The following is a 21,744-nucleotide window of genomic DNA, read 5'->3' as shown; positions in this document are numbered from 1 at the left end:
AATTATTCTAAATGTGCAGATGCTGCCGGAAACTCCAGTGCATAAATTCAACATTTGCTGTCTGTGACAGCTGAACTTTTGTGTGTGTTATTAAGAATCAGTTGGGGGATCCCTGGGTGGCGCAGCGGTTTAGCGCCTGTCTTTGGCCCAGGGCGCGATCCTGGAGACCCGGGATTGAATCCCACATCGGGCTCCCGGTGCATGGAGCCTGCTTCTCCCTCTGCCTGTGTCTCTGCCTCTCTCTTTCTCTCTCTCTATCTCTCTGTGACTATCACAAATAAATAAATAAATAAATAAAATTAAAAAAAAGAATCAGTTGGGACCTTTGTCTTTAAAAACCTATTTTTAAGTAACGTTCTAAGAATTCAATTTGCCTCACTATTCTCTGAGCACATAAAAATTATAGTATGACTTGTTTGGGCTGCTGAGCTCTTTCCACAGTGCTCTGATTTGTTCAGTGTTTGTTTACAGTATTAAATTTATTGCAGTTATAGAATTGATGAGGGAGCATACTGGTTGGTGGGGTTTGTGCTCATTTCTGTAGTTTTGTTATATAGTGTGTTCAAGATTAAATGGATTGTGTTCTGTACTATTGAATGTGTTCAATATATATCACTAAAGTTGCAAGTTTAAAACAGAATTTTAAATGATCATAAAAATTATTTACCTAGAAAAAAATATGATATTCCTTGCCATATAAGTTAGGAATATCTTATCTCTCACTGCTTTTAGGTTTTTCTCATTCTCTCTGAAATTTTCAAACTTCACTATTACATGTCGAGGTGTTATTCAGTTTCTGTTGATCTTGGGGGCTGGGGTCCTCTCTATCTCCTGGACATGAATGCCTCTTTAATTCTCCAGATTTTTTTCTATTGGAGTTCAATTTGTCAACACATAGCATAACACCCAGTGCTCATCGCATCAAGTGCCCCCCTCAGTGCCCGTCACCCAGTCACCCCCACCCCCTGCCCACCTCCCTTTCCACCACACCTTGTTCGTTTACCAGAGTTAGGAGTCTCTCATGTTCTGTCTCCCTCTCTGATATTTCCCACTCATTTTTTCTCCTTTCCCCTTATTCTCTTTCACTGTTTTTTTATAGTCCCCAAATGAATGAAACCATATAATGTTTGTCCTTCTCCTATTGACTTATTTCACTCAGCATAATACCCTCCAATTCCATCCACGTCCAAGCAAATGGTGGGTATTTGTTGTTTCTAATGGCTGAGTAATATTCCATTGTATACATAGACCACATCTTTATCCATTCATGTTTCGATGGACACCGAGGCTCCTTCCACAGTTTGGCTATTGTGGACATTGCTGCTATTACTTCCGCAAATTAAGGAAGTTCTCAGCTATGATTTGTTGAAACATAATTTCTCTCCACATCCTCTGGAATCGCCATAAGATGAATATTATTCTTTCTCAAACTATCACTTAATTCCCAGATTAAGTGGGAATTATTTGTGGGCTCTATTTCCCTCAGTTTCCTTCCTTACCATCAACCTTCCTTACCATCAACTTGTCTTCTATGTCACTCACTCTCTTCTGCCTCATTAAGCCTAGCTGTTAGAGCATCCAGTTTAGACTGTTAAACTTGGCCTGATTAGATCTCAGTTTGGGAGTAAGAGAATCTATACAGTCTTTTATGTTTCTTCAAAAGCCACCAGTAATTTGGTTCTTTCTTTTCTGATGAATTCTCCCTTCTAGTCATTTTGTGCAGTGGAGAATGGCTGTATGAGTAAGCAGAGTCAAAAATATCAACAATGATCTAAATAAAATACCCCCTAGACAATTCTGAAGAGGTCAGGTACCAGAAAATAAAAGAAACAGAAGACTATGAAAGTAGAAAACAAATTTTTTTAAATAGTAAAAATTTTAAAAGGGGGGAAAAGAGTGGTGGGGGAGAGTGAGTATTGTCTCACAGAGTGGACCAAGACAGTGATACTCTTAGTTCTGAGTGTATTTTGATCGTATGTGAGAAGGTGCTCAATTCAGATTTATGTAAACAAGCAAATTTATAGAGAACAACAGCAACAACAATCACAAAAACAAGGAGACAAAATAGGTGTGCAGAATGGGAAGGAAGAGAAAACATAATATCACAGAGTACACCTATATACTTTTCCAACTGGTTCTGAGTGTATTTTCATCTATATCTTAGAAGATACTAAATTACAAAATTATAAAACAAAACAAAACAAAAACAAAAAAAACCCAAACTTATATATCTACAAAAATTAAATTGAATACTTGAAAGGAAGTCAAAAATGAAGAAAATAGGTACTAGATGTAATTGTAAAAATAGGAAACTTGAAAAAGAAAAACTGAAAAATGAACAGTTTATAAACTATTTTAGCTAAGGCAGGAAAAAAGAAAGAATATTGGAAATTTTTAATGTGAAAGATAAATAAAAAGCAAATCCTTGAGTTCCTATACACTATTTTCCTTCAGTCCTGGACTTTCCAGGCTGCTTGGTCTGTAAACGTGCTGTTACGCTGTTCTTCCAGCTGTTCTTCTGGGGAAGACACCTGCTATACTCATTCTCAGGTGTCTGTGCCTGGGCAGAGGAGCCCCACGCTTTGCCAGGTGGCTAGACTCTGTGTGAAACTCTTTGTCCGGTGAGGCCGTTGTTCTCTAGAGACTGTGGGTCTCCAGGGAGAAAGCAGAGGGAAAAAATGGTGGCAGCCAAATCTCCAGCCACAGAGTGAAAGCTCCCCTCGACTAACAAGCTACAGGCTCTTACTGCGTGCTGGATTCATCTATTTTAAGGGTGACCAGTGGTGGGAGAACTTTTACCATCTTGTGCACTCATCAGCTCCCCCACCCTAATAGAGGGAACAGAAGATAGTCCACTTCTGTTCGTTTCCAGGCCCTGGGGCAGAGATAATTCACCCGCTCAGCTACACACAGGTTCTGCCTCTCCCAGGTGTCCATGGAGGGGTGCTGTGTTCCAGTCCTTAGTTGGAACATTGGATGCCATTACTCCCATGATCACACCACACTTTCTGGTTTATGGCATAAGTGGGGCTTTGTCCTGGGCTTCCTAGCCTCTCAGAACCCCTCCATGGTGCTGGAGCTCAATTCTACCTCATACCAATCTGAAGGACAGACAGGGCCCAATCCACTGGAACAGCTAGGACAAAAGTAAGGAAGGGGAACACTCTACAGCTGGTATTGCTTGCAAGATTGGGAATAAGTGCAGAACCTAGGTTTTAATCCCAAAAAGAAGGGGATGAAGGTAAGGAGGCCTTATGCCAAATAATTCAAATCACCTTTCATGAGCCAGTTTCTACTCACCTCATACAGAGCACAGAACAATGGATAGCCTGATCCTCTCAGATATCTAGCTAATCTTTTGGGTATGACCCAAAGGCACAGATGACACAAACAAAAATACAGAAATGGAATTGCATCAAACTAAAAAGCTCCTGCATGGTAAAGGAATTAGTCATCTGAGTGCAAGATAATTAATGGAATTGTAGAAAATATCTGTGAACCACCCATCTGATAAGAGACTAACATCAAAAATATATAAGGAACACAAACAACTTAACATCAATAAAATTGGAAAAAATTTTAAACAAAAGAGAAGATGCATATAAAGTGCCTAGAGAAGGGAATCGTTTGGGGGTCCCTGGGTGGCGCAGCGGTTTGGCGCCTGCCTTTGGCCCAGGGCGCGATCCTGGAGACCTGGGATCGAATCCCACGTCGGGCTCCCGGTGCATGGAGCCTGCTTCTCCCTCTGCCTGTCTCTGCCTCTCTCTCTCTCTCTCTCTCTCTCTGTGACTATCAAAAATAAATAAAAATTAAAAAAAAAGAAGGGAATCATTTGGATTTAGCCCTCAACTAAACATAAACTCCTTAGGATCCTGTTCTGTTCTCTCCTATACCCTCAATTTGTAGGAAAAAAGCACATAGCAAAGCTTTATGGAATGAATTGATGATGATGTTTTGCTCTAGTACTAACAGTACTATTTTTAGTACTCATTGGTATTTCCACAGATTTTTTGTAGGCCTACTGTTTGTCAGGTATGCTCATATGTGTTGAGAATAAGCAAAATCTCTGCTCTCGTGGAATTACAATCTAGTAAGAGAAAAGCACAATATTTGAGCACAGACCTGGCAAGTGGTAAGTTAGAAGCTCGTGAAAGTTCTCCTCTTATTACTTCTATTTTCTCAATGAATAGTTGAGAGTGTAGATATATGTATGAGGCTTTATTGCAAGTTTAAGTTTAGGACACAGAGTGGTATATGCAAAAGATGGAAAGAGACAGACCATGTGAAGTAACCAAAAGAAACCTGGCATATTGTATGCGTATAATAGAAACTAGGCTTTCAGAATAGAATTATTGGAGGTAAAGAAGGCACAGTGGTTAATTTTATGTGTCTACTTGACTAAGTCATGGTACCCAGATATTTGGTCAAATGTCAAATTAGAAGTCGCTGTGAAGGTCTTTTTGTTTTGAGGTTTTTGTTTTGTTTTGGGTTGGGTATTTATGGTTTTTTGTTTTGTTTTGTTTTGTTTTGTTTTTTTGAAAGACAGAGTCAGAGGGAGAAAGAAGGAAAGAATCTCAAGTAGGCGCCACACCAAGTGTAGAGCCCAATATGGGGCTCCATCCCACAACTCTGAAATCATGATCTGAGCCTAAATCAACAGTTATACACTTGACTGACTGAGCCACTCAGGAGCCTCTATAAAAGTATTTTTTAGATGAGATTAATGTTAAAGTCAATAGTCCGAGAAAAGGAGATTACTCTCCATGACATGAGTAGGCCTCATCTCAGGAGTTGAAGATCTTAAGAGAAATAGATCAAGGACCTAGAAGAAGAAAGAATTCTGCCTCCAGACTCCTTTGGGACACAAGCTGCAATACCAACTCTTTCTGGGGTCCAGCCTACCCACCTGCCTTATGGAATTTGGACTTGCCTGTCTCCATAATCACATAAGCCAATTCCTAAAATCTCTTTCTTTCTGTGTCTGTCAATCTCTTTACACAAACACACACACACACACACGTGTGCGCACATGCTATTATCTTAATAGATTCTGTCTCTCTGGAGAACCCTAATACAGAGAATACTTTTAAAAATCAATGAAGAAGTTTCATACTCGAAAAAAATCAGTTTTAAATGTGTATACACCTAAATAATATAGATGGTTTGTTTGTGTTATATACTTTCATGATTAAGTGTTGTGTTTCACAATAAAATGGTTAAGTATTGATGGTGAAGATATTGTAGCCCCAGAAATGGTTGATCCCTCAGGACAGTCCCTTCAGGGAAGAACTAAAACACAAAATCAGTCCAGCAAACTCAGGAAGGAGAGGGTTGAGGAGAGAGAGGGGAGGAGAAAGGACGAGGGAAAGGGAGAGCGAGAGAGAGCAAGAGAGAGAGAGAAAGAGTCTCAGACAAGGTATCAGTCCATTCCCATCCATTCCCGTTCTGCTTAAAATAGGGGCACTATATTTGAAATAAAGCCCATTTTGAACAGCAGCCTCAGGAAAGGAAAGGATACTTACTGATGTGGGAGCAGGGCTGGCAGAGGACAAAGCACACCTAAAGTCCTGCAAACACCGCCACCCAGGGTGGGATATATGGGATATTCTTCAGGAAGCTTCCAGTTGTCTTAATGTTAATGCCTTCCTAGAGGGAAAAGCAATCTTTATCTTGACAATGCAAGGCCTCCAGTATCTTGTAGGTCCTCCTTAGCATATGAAAATCCTTTTGGAATCTCCCTATTCCTTACCTCCTCCAACTCTGCAAGTATATAATCAGCCACCCCTCACATGCCCTGGGAAGTTGCTCTTTCTGCCCACAGGTCCTGCCCCCTAGCCTTAGTAAAACTACCATTTTGCACCAAAGAAGTCTCTAGAATTCCTTCTTGGTCGCCAGCTGCGGACCTCACCTATATTCCAAAACTTCATCATTACCACGATGGATTTTCATGAACTTCATCAGGAAGTATATGCAGTAATGGAAGAAAAGTCAGGAAATTTCCTGCAACACAATGATAGGGTCCAGAACGCTGAGGCAGCAGCAGATTTCAAGACATTTCAAGTAGCTGACACTCTTCTGAACTCCAAACCCAAGTCTAATTCCTCCTCTTAAAGAGGAACACAAAGGATACAAAGTTGCACTTAAGATTTAAAGATAAAAATAAGTGTAAAGGATAATAACAACATTTTAAAAAGCCACATATACATGACAGTCATAATACAATTTTCTGAACATAGACAATGGGCCTTAAAAATCTGTATGTTTAAAAGACATAACACAGTAGGAATGGGCAGATATATATGTGGACAAAGTATAGAGAAATAATGCGAACAGTATTTAAAAATATGAAATGAGGGATCCCTGGGTGGCGCAGCGGTTTGGCGCCTGCCTTTGGCCCAGGGCGCGATCCTGGAGACCCGGGATCGAATCCCACATCGGGCTTCCGGTGCATGGAGCCTGTGTCTCTGCCTCTCTCTCTCTCTCTCTGTGACTATCATGAATAAATAAATAAAAAATCTTTAAAAAAAAAAAAAAAAAAAAAAAAAAAAAAAATATGAAATGAAACTCCATCTCATTCATAATAGAGAAACTATTAATAATAAGGGAAGCCCAACTGACAAGCAAAAGTCAAAAAACTCAGCAATACATAAGGTATGGGGACATAGGTTTTCTGACCAATCATCACTATTAGCAGTACATATTACTGAAACTAATCTAGAAGACTGTTTAGTTGAAAAATACAGACTAGTATGAATATGTTCCTTTCCTGAACAATATTTTCCCTAAAATGAATCATTATATTCTACTATTTTAATTTTTTTGGCTTTCTGACTTTTTTTAAGGTTTTATTTATTTCAGAAAGCACACAGGCACAGGAGCATGAGCAAGATCATTAGTGAGATCATGAGTACAAGTAAGGGGGGGAGAGGCAGAGGGAGAAAGAGAGAAGCAGACACTCCGCTGAGCAGGGAGCCCCATGCCTGCCTCAGCCTGAGGATCCTGATGATGACCTAAGCCAAAGGCAGATGTCAACCAACTGAGCCACCTTGGATTTCCACTTTTTTTTTATTTATTTAAATTCGATTTTCCAAGATGTAGTATAACACCCAGGGCTCATTTTATCACAGGCTTTACTTAATCCCAAATTACTTTATCAACCCTTCTGCAAACCCTTTGTTTGTTTCCCAGAGTATTGAGTCTCTCATTTTGTCTTCCTCTCTAATTTTTCCCCACTCAGTTTCTCCCTCTTCCCTTATGATCCCTTTCACTATTTCCTAGAGTCCACATAGGAGCAAAACCATATGATAATTGTCTTTCTCCAATTGTCTTGTTTTACTGAGCATCATATCTTCCAGTGTCATCCACGTCAAAGTTAATGGCAGGTATTCGTCCTTTCTGATAACTGAGTAGTATTCCATTGTATATATAGACCACATCTTCTTTATCCATTCATCTGTCAAAGGACATCCTGGCTCACTTCACAGTTTGGCCACTGTGGACATTGTAGCTGTGAATATTGGGGTACAAGCCTCCCATCTTTATCCCCAACACAGATATACTGAAGAGTTCGGCTATCTGACTTTTTGATGTGCTATTCTTCAGTTTATACTAACTATCTTCCATTCTTCTATAGAGTTTGAGAAGTGATCACTGCTTATTATGTAGGTCCAGGTAAAGAACATGGGTTGTCCATTACTTATATATTTTCTCATTCAGTCCTCCTATAATCTTCCAAACATTCAACACACACACACACACACACACACACACACACACACACACGACACTATCTACCATAATTATTAAAATGTAATTGGTGCCACTTTTTCCTTACCCTCTCCAGAGGGTACAGCACACACTGAGGTACTTCTCTACTATGTGCTCCTTGGTTACTTCTTTATTTGGTCTGCTCAGCAAGTTTGCATTGATTGCACCATATACATACAGCTCACCCTCTAAAATTTTTCTAATATCACTGTCGTTTCTCATCTTTTTCAGTTCTCTTTGTCGGTGTATACCCTTTACAATTCCTTATCATCTTTTTAACAGGGCCTCAGGGTGTACAGAGAGGAATATGTACACTCCATCTTCCCTTGGTACTGCAAGACCATCTCACTCAAGGCCTTCTTGTAGGTAGGTTAATGATTGATGTGCTTACCGAGATGAAAGGAGGGACACAACTTGTGATATACATATGAGCCACTTCATTATGTGTCTGTCCCCATACCTTCATTTTGAATATCAGCCCATGTCTACCACCTGATTTAAGAGAAGAAAGCAGGGCAGAGGTCCCTGGCCGCTCTTTTCCTTGCTCAGACACACTGCTTTTCCTCCTTTCTTCCCTTCCCTTCTTTCTCTCCTAAAACCTGGTTTGGGGGCTGAAGCTCTCCCATGCCTCCTGCCGTCGTACATACTCTGTCATAGACACACTGGGCAGAAGCCACCTTCTCAGGCACACTGAGTTCCTCTAAAAGTGTCAACGCACCAGAGAGGCTGAACAACTTGTGGGGCTGGACTTTCCCTGCAAGGATGAGCAAGAGACCACTTCACTGTTATGTGGTTTTATCTTGAAATTACTTACGCCCTGGCTGAGGAACGAAGGGCATCAAACTGTTGTCTAAGTCACTAATGGATAGCCAGGTGGGGAGTATTATCTTGGCTCCTAGGCTCTAGCCTTTTGTATGACTTTGTATCAACCAGAAGCCGAGAGACAAACAACCACCGACTGTGCTGGAACCAGACTGGATCAGTCAGAGAGGCTCAGCATCCAGGCCCCTGCTCTACTCTGAGTTTGTGCTCAGCTCCCCATGCAGTCCCCATCACTGTGTCACTCAGGGCACAGTAGTACACAGCTGAGTCTGACATTTGCACTGAGCCTTTCTTCAAGTGGAAGGATTTGGATGAACTGTCCAAGGTTGCTTCAAATCCTTTGTTGCTTCCCTTTTCCTTGTCTCTTAATGCTTTCAGGAGGATCTGTGGACCTTCTCCCAGATACTGGACATACCAGAAGAGAGTGGGTGTCGTTGATGTTGAGAAAGTACAGTTTATAGTCAACGAAGCCTCTTCTGAGAGGGTCACTTGGCCTTCCATCTGTTTCACTGAGTCTCCATGGGTTTGTCCTGGGGAAAAAGAAACCTGTGTCACCTTGAGCAGGCATAACACTCTTGGAAAAATCATAGTTAATAGTTTTGCTGACACAATGGGGATTAAAAAATGTAAATTTTTGAGGTATTTTCCTTACCTAGCATGAAGACTAAGACGATCACGATGCCTGAAGAACACTTCATCTCTGGAGTGTCACCTAAATAATGTTCTTCATTCTTCAACGTGAAGAAACGCAGAGTGACAAAGAAATGCTTAGTGAAAGCCCTCAGTTCACACAGGAAATGTGATTGTGATAGAAAGCTGCATCCCCTAGTGGACAGGGACTGAAATGGGTGTGTGTTGCCCACAGGTCTCCCAAACTCAGCAACCTGTTTCATCCCAGACTCCATGAGGCACAAGGCAGGCTTCAGGTGGCGGTTGGAACTCTGAAAAACAACAATCCAAACTCTCAGGTCTATTTTCCTCTTCAGACACCCCCGGATATGGAAGTTCTTTAGCAAAGCATCCCAGGACATTTTTACAGCTGACAGGATAGCAATCTGATAGAGCATTTTACTACTATACGTTATAATATCCTCATGTATCCATTGTGGGCCAGCCTATAACCCCTGACTGCCAGAAAAGGGGTCGGGGTTGAATACAGAAAAAGTATAAAGAGGACAAGTCATTGCTGAGTGAGTCTGTGGTTTTTGGCACTGCACCCCAATATTTAGAACTGTGACTGTCACTTTTTAAGTACTCACTAGATATTTCTTAAATTAATAAAATAATGAACAAATTCCCTTTAATTGAAATAGCATATTTACTTGTTCCTAAACTACTAACGGTTACAAGAAATACTGTTTTTTTTAAGAGTTTATTTATTTATTCATGAGAGACACAGAGAGAGAGAGGCAGAGACAGAGGAAGAGGGAGAAGCAGGCTCCCCATGCGGAGCCTGATGTGGAACTCGATCCCAGTACCCAGGGATCACGACCTGAGCCAAAGGCTCAACTGCTGACACAGCCAGGTGTTCCAGAAATACTGTTTTTTAACAAAAGCTTTCAGAAGAAGTCACACTATTTGTAGTCAACCATTTTAATAGTCAATATTCCTGAGTTTCAGAATCATTAAAGAGTGAAAAGTAGGAACTCTAGGTAGAAGAAAGATCATACATGAAGTTGTCAAATCCCTGTAGAATGACCTGTGATTCTTATCTTCTGTTCTCACTGTTTTGTTGATTCCAACATATGGTGACTAGTGATTGTGAATCTGACAACAAATACTAATCCTATCCTCTTAACAAGTTTAGCCTCAAAGATGCTTTCCATTACACCATCCATCTGTCACGTTGTGTTGCCAAATGTTAATCAAATAATTTTCCGCACAGGTAAGAAATCAGGATTATCAGGAATAAGTTCTGGGGAGGGACTCATTTTTGTAAAGCCCTGTAAAGATTTATCTCTGGACACAATAGGCAGCTTAACCCAGCTGTTTCTTGGAGGTGATTCCCCACACATTCAGAACTTTATGAGTTCAGGGCCAACATGGTGTAATGCTTTCCCAGATGCAGAGAGAAGTAAGAAATTCAGGCTTGGATCCTGTGTTAGGTAACGTGTCTCTTCACTTCCCCTCCACCTTCCAAATTATTTGTCAGAAACCTGCTTCAAATCTATGCTAGAAAGGAATTTCTTGGCAAGCCCCTACAAACTTCTATTCAGATAAGCAGGAACAACGCAAATAGGTTCAGATGATGTTGACTGAAAAATAATTGTATGGCAAATAGATGCTAAACGTCATTATGTATAACTTTAATAAAATAACATAATTTCAGGCCAATGAAAGTCTACAGGAGAAATATTTTGCATTTCGTGTCACTCTAGAGGACTTGTACCACAGTGAGGGCAAATGCTGCATATAAAATTTGGATATTGAATGGATTTATTAATACATAATTTACATCACAATAAGTGGCACCAAATTAAACATTCTCTAAGATTTGTTGTATGCATGTATTTGTGAAGTCATCATCACAATCGAGATAATGAACAGATGCATCACTCCAAAAGTTTCTTCCTATTGCTTTGTGATCCTTCTCTCAACCCTCAGTACACCCATTTTCCAGGGAAACCTTTGTCATGAATTAGTTTGCATAGTTTGTAATTTTGTGTAAATGGCATCATATGTACCCTTTTGCATGGCTTCTTCTAGAATAATTATTTTGAGATTCTTTCATAGTCATAATTATCAAGACTTTGTTTCCTTATGTTGTTGTGTAGAACCCATCCTGTGCCTATAAAACAAGTGGTCTATTCACCTGTTGATGACTATATGGATTCGTGCTAGTGGGGCTCTTACAAATAAAGCTGCTGTGAATATTTGTGTGCAAGATGTTTTAGACATATGCTCTCATTTCTCTTGGATCAATTTCTGAGAGTACAATGGCTGGATCACACGTTAGGTGTGCAATTCATTTTCTTTTTTTTAAGATTTTATTTATTTATTCGTGAGAGACACACAGAGAGAGGCAGAGATATAGGCAGAGAGAGAAGCAGGCTCTTCTCAGGGAGCCTGAGGTGGAACTCCATCCCTGGACCCGGGATCACACCCTGAGCGCAAGGTAGACGCTCAAAAGCTGAGCCACCTAGGCATCCCTACATTTAACTTCTTAAACCAATGTATACGAGTAGCTTTCTTTGTAGATTCCCTGCCTTTTCTCTTCACACAATTATGCCCTCTGTTAATAAATATAAGTTCACTTCTTCCTTTCCAAGCTATATGGCTTTTGTTTCTTCTATGTGCCTTATTGCGTTGACTGTAATTTCTACTTCAAATCAAAATACAAGTGATGAAAGCCAAAAATCTTCCTTTATTTCTGACACTAAGGAGAAAGCATTTGGACTTTCCCCATCAAGTATGACATTTGATGTAGATTTTGGTTCAGCTTTTTTCTCATTGAAGAAACTCCCCTCACTTCCTTATTCACTAGGAGTTTCTCTTTGGAATGGTTGTAGGTTTCGTCAAATGCTTTTACAGTATCTGTTAAGATTAACCTCCTAAATTGCTCATCTGGTACTTGTCAATCACTTTGGATATATCATCGATAAATTCTCATAACAAAATATTAAAGAAAATATCACTCTCCCATTTTTACACATAATGAATCAAGCTCAAAAGTATCAAGAATTTAATGGCAGAGTTAACAGTTTTCAACACAGAGCTGGATGATAGCAAAATCCTGTTACCTGTTTCTGCCACTACAGATAGTTGACAGAAAAAAAATTGAGAGAGACACTAGAGCGTAGCAAAATGACTTCCTCCCAAGCCTTTGAAATATTTTAGAACAGTGTTTTATACATTCTTTATTGAACTAATTGAACTATTGAACGTATTGAACTAATGCAAATGAACTGATGCAAATAAGGAAGAATTAAATAATTGCAGGTTTGGCTCTTTTACCAAAGAAGAAAGAAAACATATTATAAGGCATACCCAAACTGCTACACAGGAGCCGACCAGTGAGCAGTGAGACATGGCTTCACAATTCCATTCAGACCTATTATTGACATCTGATTACTACAATGCACGGTAGCAAAACTGTAAACTCTCCTAGGATTTTTGATGCACCAAGATGTTGGTGCCTCAATCGTGACCAGTGATCACTCTCTCTGTTCCTTGAAAGTTGCTTGTGATAACACAGTCTGGAGCATAGTTTTTCCAGTTAACAAGCATAAATGTCTCTAAAAAATTTAGAAATGTAATTGCCCTATGACACAGCTATCCACTTCAGCTATATACTCAAAAATAGACAGTATATAAAAATACCCAAAATATTGAATTGTTTATGTATTCCTGATTCTACCAAAAGTTGGAAGAAACCAAAAGGTCTATAACAAATAGTAATGGATAAACAAAATGAGATATGCCCTGCACTGGAGTATTATTAAACCTCAAAAAGCAAAGACATTAGGCAACATACTAAAAGATGGATGTACCCTGAGGACATTATGGCAAATGAAACGTCACAAAATGACCAAGATAGCATAACTCCACTTCTTTTGGGTATCTAAAGTAGTGAAACACATGGAAAGAGAAAGCACAATGGTACTTTCCAAGGACTGGAGGGATGGAATAATGGGGAGTTAAGGTTGAATGAGCAGAAATATTTAGTTTCTCAAGATGAAAAGTATTCTAGAAATGGCTGGTAGTGCTGGTTGAACAACAATGTAATGGATTTAATACTACTGAAGTATACACACAAAAAATGTTAAAATAGTAAAACTCTATGTTAAAATGGTAGAATTTTATAATTAAATTTTAAAAAATGTGAGGAGGGGCTCTTGAGTGGCTAAGTGAGTTAAGCATCTACCTTCATCTTGGGTCATGATCCCAGGGTCCTTGCATCTAGCCTGGTGTCGGCTGCCTACCTGACAGAGAGTCTGCTTCTCCCTCTCCCTCAGCCCTTCCCCCCAGTTCCTGTTCTCTCCTGCTCTCTCTTGCTCTCCAACAAATGAATAAAATGATAAGAAAATTTCAAGGTGACACTCGTTAAGATTTCTACACTACAGATCACCGTCCAAGCAAATATAAGAGGGTATTGCAGTGCCAGACCAATTATCAACCATCCATTACCATCGGAATTTTAAGGTCCTATGGGAATGGAATTAAGGTGGAAGGAAGGAAATACAGAGAAAGAGGATACTGCACTGTTGAACATTGGTCAAACAAAGAGTGCTGGGAAGTGTGCACACTGAGCCATAGGTTGGCAAAAAAGTGCTTTGAGAGAGTGTTGAAGTGAGGGGCAGGAACACACAAAGAGGAAAATCCACTCCCTGCTCCTTCACGGTGTCCCCCCAAGAGCTCCTAAGTATGGTCACTAGTGGATAAGACAGGTAGGAAGCAGGTAAACCTCCTGTATGCAAACTGAGCTCTCCTATGCCACAGCTGTTAATAAGATAGAACGGACACTACTACAAACTACGTCACAGAGCAGGCCTCTCTGAAAACTAAATGTGAGTACAACTGACTCACAGCAAACAAACCTAGTTAAAGTAAACACTACACACAACACTGAGTGCCTCACCCGTCCATCTCGCACCTTGTGGCTTGCTACAAGCACACCCAACCAAGGAGGACAAGAAGAGTGAGCTTCGGGAAGTGGCTAGTGAGCATGTGCAGAAAGCAGCCTCACTCTGCCAGACTGGGAGAAATTACACAAATTCAGTCAACACATCCTAGACAAAGCAAGCAAAAGGGAAACTCTCACCACCCAGCATGGCCTCATAGGATCAAGAGAGGCCATCGAGTTTGTACCACATTGTCCCAAGGCAGGAGGAAACAAATACGCCAACCATGGTGAAGCTTTCAAGTCTGAATGTGTCTGGATCTGAGCTATGTACTCTCTGCACACTCTGGAAAAAGCAATTTTTTTTCTTTCACCGCATCAATTCTCCCCTGTGTGATCAAGCATTCAGGCCTATAGAAATGGCACCCTCTCTCTCACTTCTAACTTGACCTTAGATGAAGTAAATTAATAATATAGAAGCATGATTCCCTCTGACTCCATTTTCAGACTTCGGGGAAATGGACCAATCGAGAATTGCCTTGATTCTACTGCACAGGAGTTAGCACTATAAGGAGGGAAAGAATCCAGTGTACTGACATGTTGGGTGACAGCACTAGCTCACCCTGTGTAAAATGTTTTACACGAATCTAATCTCAAGAGTTTCCCAGTAAGAACAAGACAATTAGTAAATAACCAACAACCATCACACAGGGTTGAGTGGAGGCAGCAGGTGCCTCGGAAGCACAGTGTGCTCGCTGCACAGAAGTACAGGTGAGTCTTCAGGCTGGGTGCCTGCGATGTGCAGGAGAGGTGTTGGGCCATCCTATTCAAGAAAACAGTGAGTCTTTGGTCTTCTTTTTCGGCCACAGAGGAACGAATGTCTATCATGAGCTGGGGACCTTTCCCAAATTCTTGCTTATACCAAGGGAAGTTTCCAGAGCCACTGTCTGGATAATTCCAGTTGATGACAGAGGTGTTTCCCTCCTGGACACTCAAAGTAGAAGGATGCGGCTCCACATTCTCTCCTTGGCTGACCCCTATGCAGAAAGAAAAGGTCAGAACAAAGAGAACAGATTCCAGGTGACAATATTTCCAAATTCTCTTTTTTGCACTAATTGGAGGAAGCCTGAGTAAAACCATTCTTGACTTCTGAAGAATATCCACTAATATCCTCTCTTTCCCATAAACGCTCAATTCATAGTTCACCTGCAGCCACAAGGACGTGATTAATGCTCTCATGGATGTCTTCATGGCTCCTCTCAGTGCTGATCAGCTTCAGAGCTTCAGAATTGCAGCCTTCAGCCAGCTCAGCTCCTTCTCCTCTCAGGCTGCCCCTTCTTTACTCTAACACTACTTTCCCACACCGTCCACCCAGCCAATAAGAAAAAGCTCCTGCTTCTGACAGAGCCTGGTCAATCAGAATGCACTAGAATGAACCCTCCACATGCTCTGTGTGTGTTCTGTGTCAGCACAGGTGCACTACTTCAGTGGCCACATCTCGACTCAATTCATCAGGGAAATAATTTTCTCTTAATTGTACCCCTGACGGACAAATTTCTGTAGAGTAATCTGTCAATCTGTAAAACCACTTGAATGCTCTTTGTCTTATATTCTGCAAAGTGCTTATGTCTTATATTCTGAGGGCTATGGGAATGGTGCCAACAGGAACCTGGCCCTAAAGAATGATCAAGATAAAGGGTCTCAGAAAAACCAAGAATACCTCATTTCCAAAAGTCAAGCCGCTGTCCCATGATTCCTACAAATGGATCCTCTGAAATGACAAAGAATAAAACTACTCTTTCTTCCTCCTCTCCCACTCTGAAAGATTTAAAGACAGTTATGGTGAAGAATATCAACTCAATACATAAATATATGTGTATATATGAAATCTGTTTTTATACATGGAAAGCTTCTCATTCTGAGAATTTTCCATTCTCTCTCCTATTCCCCATAAAAGAAGAATTCTCCAAGTCTTTCTGGGCAAATTTCCCTCTTCTCAGAGAAAGATACTTAGGTCAATATCTGTACTTTTCACATGTGGCTCTCATAACAGAATATAATGATATGAACGTGAACATTCCAATAAATGATTCCTTCTATGAATTAACTATCGAAAGGTAAGTTGTGTGAAATTCCCAGCACCATGATGATTTCATACAATATTGTTTTACTTAAGGTCAAAGAGTTGTCTAGGAAAAGCTTTATCTATGTCATCTCAATGACTGCCTGCTGCATGAGTGCTCCGTTCCAGTGATCATTTCTGCAGACAGTATGTAGTTTTGATTATAATACTCATCCTTCCTTCAAGGGATGCCCATCTGGGATACTAAATTTATTTGCTATGTTGGGGAAAGTCTTTAGAAATATATGTAGGTGTTCACATGGCAGCATCACCATTCGCTTTCTCCTACAGAAACAGTGAGTGATGGATGAGTTTCCTGGTAGAATAACAGTGGCTCAGCCCCAGTCTCCTTTCTTGCCCAAGGTCCCAGACATTTACCCAAATTGGAACTCTCCATTCGGGTGTTCCAACTGATTGGACCACGACTTTCTCAGACACCCACGACAGATCTACGACTGGGCTTGCATTAGACACTTTCTTTTCACCCAGCAATGGTCCTACAACAAAAAGGCAGGGGAGAAAATTCTAGGTAGGAAGTGAGAAAATGCACTCTCTTTCTTGTCCAGCTCATTCACTACCTAATTGTTCCATACTGTCATCCTGAATGCAGTCTCTGTTGTATAAAATGAAGCTGGACCAAAGGACTTCTAAGGGCTCTTCCACCTCTAAATTTCTTTTATACTACATAACAAAGCTAATATTTATTGAGACCTGGTTGTGTGCACTCTGGACTGGTGTCATCAAGGGATGAAATTGCTGGCATCATGGAACCCCAGGACCATTTTCACAAACACATGTGATCTAGTGGTTTTGATGTTGATCCTAACCCACCCTGAGGCCTCCTCAGAAACTGGGACTTAGTCCTCAAAACCAGATCCTCTCTTGGATTTCAGTTCTCCTATGACATCGAATATCTATCAAGGAGAACTAAGTCCATATTAACATGGAATAAAATGGCACTCTATTCACTGAGTGTCAAGTCCTTCACAGGCACTGAGACCAGGGGGCTCCATGGCTGAGCTTTAGGTAAGTAGGATGTTCTTCTGGGGACATATTTCTTTACATAGATTACATATATGGTACAGAAAAATGGAAGAATCTCCACATACGAAACAATCTAGAGGAGGTGGATGAGCTATTAATATGGTAGGTGAGAGCAAGTTCTTAAAAAGTTTAGTTACTTTCTGGATCCAGCTTTCTCCTGAAAATTTAGTTTGAAGGTTTAAAATGTCCAGCCAGATGGTTCGAAAATCTTCGAGATCATTTCAAAATGAAAATTGAAAAAAAAAAAAAGAAAGAAAAGAAAAGAAAATTGGGCATCTTTAGTAAAAAAAAAAAAAAAAAAAAAAAAAACAGCAAAAAGGTGTGTTTAGGTGGTTTCTAGGGAAGTGATTTTCTAAAATGTTTAACTCTTCATACGTATTAGTTTTATATCTCTCAATTTGATTTTTTTTAAGATTTTATTTATTTATTCATGAGAGAGAGAGAGAGAGAGAGGCAGAGACACAGGCAGAGGGAGAAGCAGGCTCCATGCAGGGAGCCCGACGTGGGACTCGATCCCGGGACTCTAAGTTCACGTCCTGGGCCAAAGGCAGGCGCTAAACCGCCGTGCCACCCAGGGACCCCGTGAATTTGATTTTATAAAAAATTTCTTCTTTTCAACCATTTCAAAAAATATTCAAAGAAAAATTAGGCAAATGTACTGAGGTTTCCAGTGCACCTCCTGCCCCCGCACAGGCATAGCCTTCCATTTATCATCTTCCCCATGACAAATTTCACAATGAAGGATATCACCCAAAGCCTAGAATTCTAGGGTTCCCTTTTGCTGTTGTACTTTCTAATGGTGTGAACACATGTATAAAGCATGTACCCAACACTTACTATCATACAGAGCAGGATCACTCCACTAAACATACCCTGTGCTCTATTCATCTCTCTGCCTCCCTCAAAACTAGGCAACCACAATCTTAATACCTCCATATTTCTGGCTTCTCCAGAACATCATGGGATCATATCATACTCTATATAGCCCTATCAGATTAGCTGTTTTTACAGTAAAATGTATACGAGGTTGCCCTGTCTCTTCAAGGCTTCATACTTCCTGTCTTTTTAGCGTCAACCATATTCCAGTATTTAAACGTACCACCATTTATTTATTCATTCACCTCCTGAAGAACATACTGCTTACTTCCTCATTTTGGCAAATGTGAATAAAACTTCCATAAAACACCTGTGTACAACTCTGCGTGCCATAAATCTTCAACCTTTTTGGGGAAATAGGAAGGCCACTGCTGGATCACATAGTATGAGTGTTTCGCTGTGTAGGAAACTGCCAAATCCCTTTTTGAAATGTCCATGTATACACTTTCCTTTGTAGTAATTTCCCAACAAACTTTACTACACCCCTTGCTGCATACCAAAGCCCCAGAGAGTCCAAAGCAGGCACAGCGGGTGGTCCTGCCAACAGCTCACTTCACACACAGCCTGCTGTGACCCAGAACCTGAGCCTGCACGTGTTCCTGCCTGTGTCCTGCTGCCCTATGTATAGCTTCTGCTCAGGCACCTATTCCTCCCACTTCTGGGACTCACTCATTAAAGACAAGTACGAAGATAAAATCATTAGGAATTGCAACACATTCTTAGGATTTCACAGCATTCAATGAAGGGCAGGGGTCCTTGGGAGAGTTGCGGGCTCTGTGACTGTCAGGTCACATATTCGAGAAGCTACCTCTGCTCCCAGCTACTGCGAGTCTGTCCAGCTACCTCCATCTGATTTTTCAGGGTCTCAGTCCTTCCTACCAATGTTCTGCATGAACATAAAAACCGGCACAGGCTGGAATTCAATTTCTGCTGTAATTGGACCACATGATAGGTTCAACTTTGAGTTTGGTCTCAGAAGTCTTTGTCTCTGGCTACAACAGAGAAGAGATTCCTCTGCACAGTCTTGGAAGCTTTCTGCTCCCTTTCCCAACCTGAGAATGATGTTACAAAATCATGAGTAATAGATTCATTCAAAACATGAGGAAGAGCAATGCATTTTCATGGAACAGAATGAAAATCTCCACAAGCTCTTCTCCACAAGGTGGTCTTTAAAAATGCCTTAAAAGGATATACCGTGGTCAGTGATATATGTCCACACATTATATAAATTGATCAGTAGAAGTCATTTAGACTTGTGCTTCTATAGGGCATTCAATAACAGGTACTCAGAGGATAAGCTCTCCTGTCACCTCAGATTATTAACTTAGGAATACTATGAGCTCAACCAAGTCACTTACACTCTAAAATCTTCCCTTTGTTCATGTATAAAACGAACTACTTCTTTACCAGGGATTATATTACTGAAACAGAAAATATATGTAGTGGGATAAGTAGAATTCCTGGACTTCAATAAAAATACGTAATTCTATTTCTATTCCCAAGAGTGAAAAAGCTAACAGAGACTTAAAAGAACATTGTACACATTCTCTTCACATTTCCTTGAACACGGACCACCTATAGGCTAAGAAACAATCTCGGTATTTCTATCTGTTGACGGGTATCATTTTTTTAAGCCTGTTCTATTTCTATTATTTTACAGGTACTTTAGGGGTAGCGCCAGAGATCTATTTATCACGGCATTGGATATGCGCATCTGTGTCATTTGCTTCAAGCTCTTTCATAGAGTTTTTTACCTACAAAGAATTTTCTGGGAAGAAAAAGGGCAAGGAAAGTAAGTCTAACAGCACTGATGCACCTAAGTTTAGGAGGAAAAAAGTATTGTAAGAGAAAGCCGAAATTGTAAAACTGCACAGGCTGCTGTGGGGGCAAATGCCCTCCCCAGGGAAGTGCTGGTGCTGCAGACCCACCTGCAGTTTGGGGGCAGGCTGCAGATCACCAGGGAGCACTGTGCCTCCACCGCACACAGGTAGGTGGCTGAGTCTTCCAGCTGAGAGGCCGCGACGTGGAGGGTGCTGAACAGTTCCTTAGCATTCAGTGTGCAGTTTAGCCTCCCGCTCTGCTTCATCCCTGAAGCTATGTAAAACAGCCTGGTGAGGCTGCCGCCCCCGGGATTCTGTCGGAACCACTGCACACTCTTCACTGCGCTAGAGTAATTGCACTTGAGAATAGAGCTGGCTCCCTCCTGCAGGCTCAGGGCTGAAGGGCTCTGCTCCACCTTCATCCCTGTCACTACTGCTAGAAAAAGAAAATAAACACAAACGATATCACTGGAGAGCACTGATGCAGCTTTCAATCTCTAAACATCCCAAGAAACACCACTGAGCATATAGGACCCTCTAGCTCAGTGTCAGCTCCCTGGACCACTCCCCTGGCCCCATTCTGGATCGCCTCACTCACAGCAAACATGGACCCACAGGAGCCCCAGCAGAGCATCCCAGTGTCTCTTCATGATTCCGTGTCTAGTCAATGACGTGCCTTCACCCCTACTCTACAGAGTGTAGAGTCCAGGTCCAGAGAAACTCTGTTCTTACACTCAATCTGTTCCACTAGAATCATGGGGCGCCAATCACACCTCAGTCCCATCAGTCACAAACCTCGAGACTCCTCCCACAGTGCCCCAGTGACACTGCACAGTAATGTCTTCAAAATTGCACTTGCCAACACTGCCGAGGGAGAGGGGCAATATTTCCAATATAGAAAGATATAAGAGTTCTTTTTCTTTTCATAAACACTTTACGTAAGAAATGTATGGGTTAGTGTGTGAGGAAAGCTGGATGGTATTTCTAGAAGTGCCAGCGTCTCTGGGTTTTGCAGAATCTTGATAAATCATAGGGAAGAGTGACTCCATTCCCAAAATTGCATCATTGGACAGACAATGTGAGAATTCAGTTATATAAAAATAGTTGATCGTGGTGAACCATCTGATAGTTTGCATTGGGTATTGCAGAAATACCTACAATTTCCTGATATCAAGATAGTTCTAGAAACCAATAGAGACATTTCCCATCTGCATAGATAATGATTCCAAACAGAATTTGGTCAGTGAAAAATAAGATGTCTGCATAACGTCCTCTCTAATTTAATTTCCAGCTCTCTTAGTCTCCTGTGCAACTGGTGGACACCTGCTCACTTACACAGCTGAGTCTGGCCAAGTCACACATGGCCGGTCAAAGTCAACATTGTCCTCTACCTTTCCTTCTATTTCTGTTCCTTACTTTTTCCTCTCTTCTTCTTCTCTACATTCTTGTTCTCTCCACTCTCAGCATGGATGTACGAAGAGGGAGGATATCTGCGGTATTGAAAAAATTTCAATGGCAGTAATTTTCGGGGATTTTATTCATAACAATTGGCAGCTTGTAAACCATGTTTTCTATTGAGCTTCCATGGTGACATCACAATGCCCAGAAAAATCCTACCCTGTTCTGAGAATAATTACTTGGATATAGGGTCATGGCCTCGACATGTCTGAAGTTGAAATGGCAGAGCTGAAAACATGAGATGAACTGACACAGATTCCTTCCCACCCCCCCCA

The 21,744-nt window shown here is 41.0% G+C and overlaps 2 gene segments (V, D, J or C); both read right to left on the bottom strand.

Moving 5' to 3' along the window:
* Positions 1-8,760: 8,760 nt before the first annotated feature.
* Positions 8,761-9,480, bottom strand: LOC119875830. The segment is given in 2 exon segments: positions 8,761-9,119; positions 9,242-9,480. Coding segments are annotated over 2 exon segments (405 nt in total).
* Positions 9,481-15,049: 5,569 nt separating this feature from the next.
* LOC119875832 lies at positions 15,050-20,748 on the bottom strand. The segment is given in 4 exon segments: positions 15,050-15,186; positions 15,870-15,920; positions 20,120-20,444; positions 20,610-20,748. Coding segments are annotated over 3 exon segments (414 nt in total).
* Positions 20,749-21,744: the final 996 nt, after the last annotated feature.

This window comes from Canis lupus, chromosome 8 (assembly GCF_011100685.1).
Source record: "Canis lupus familiaris isolate Mischka breed German Shepherd chromosome 8, alternate assembly UU_Cfam_GSD_1.0, whole genome shotgun sequence".
Lineage (NCBI taxonomy): Eukaryota > Metazoa > Chordata > Mammalia > Carnivora > Canidae > Canis > Canis lupus.
Note: the sequence above shows the minus strand (reverse complement) of the source record. Positions and strands in the feature narration are given on the sequence as shown.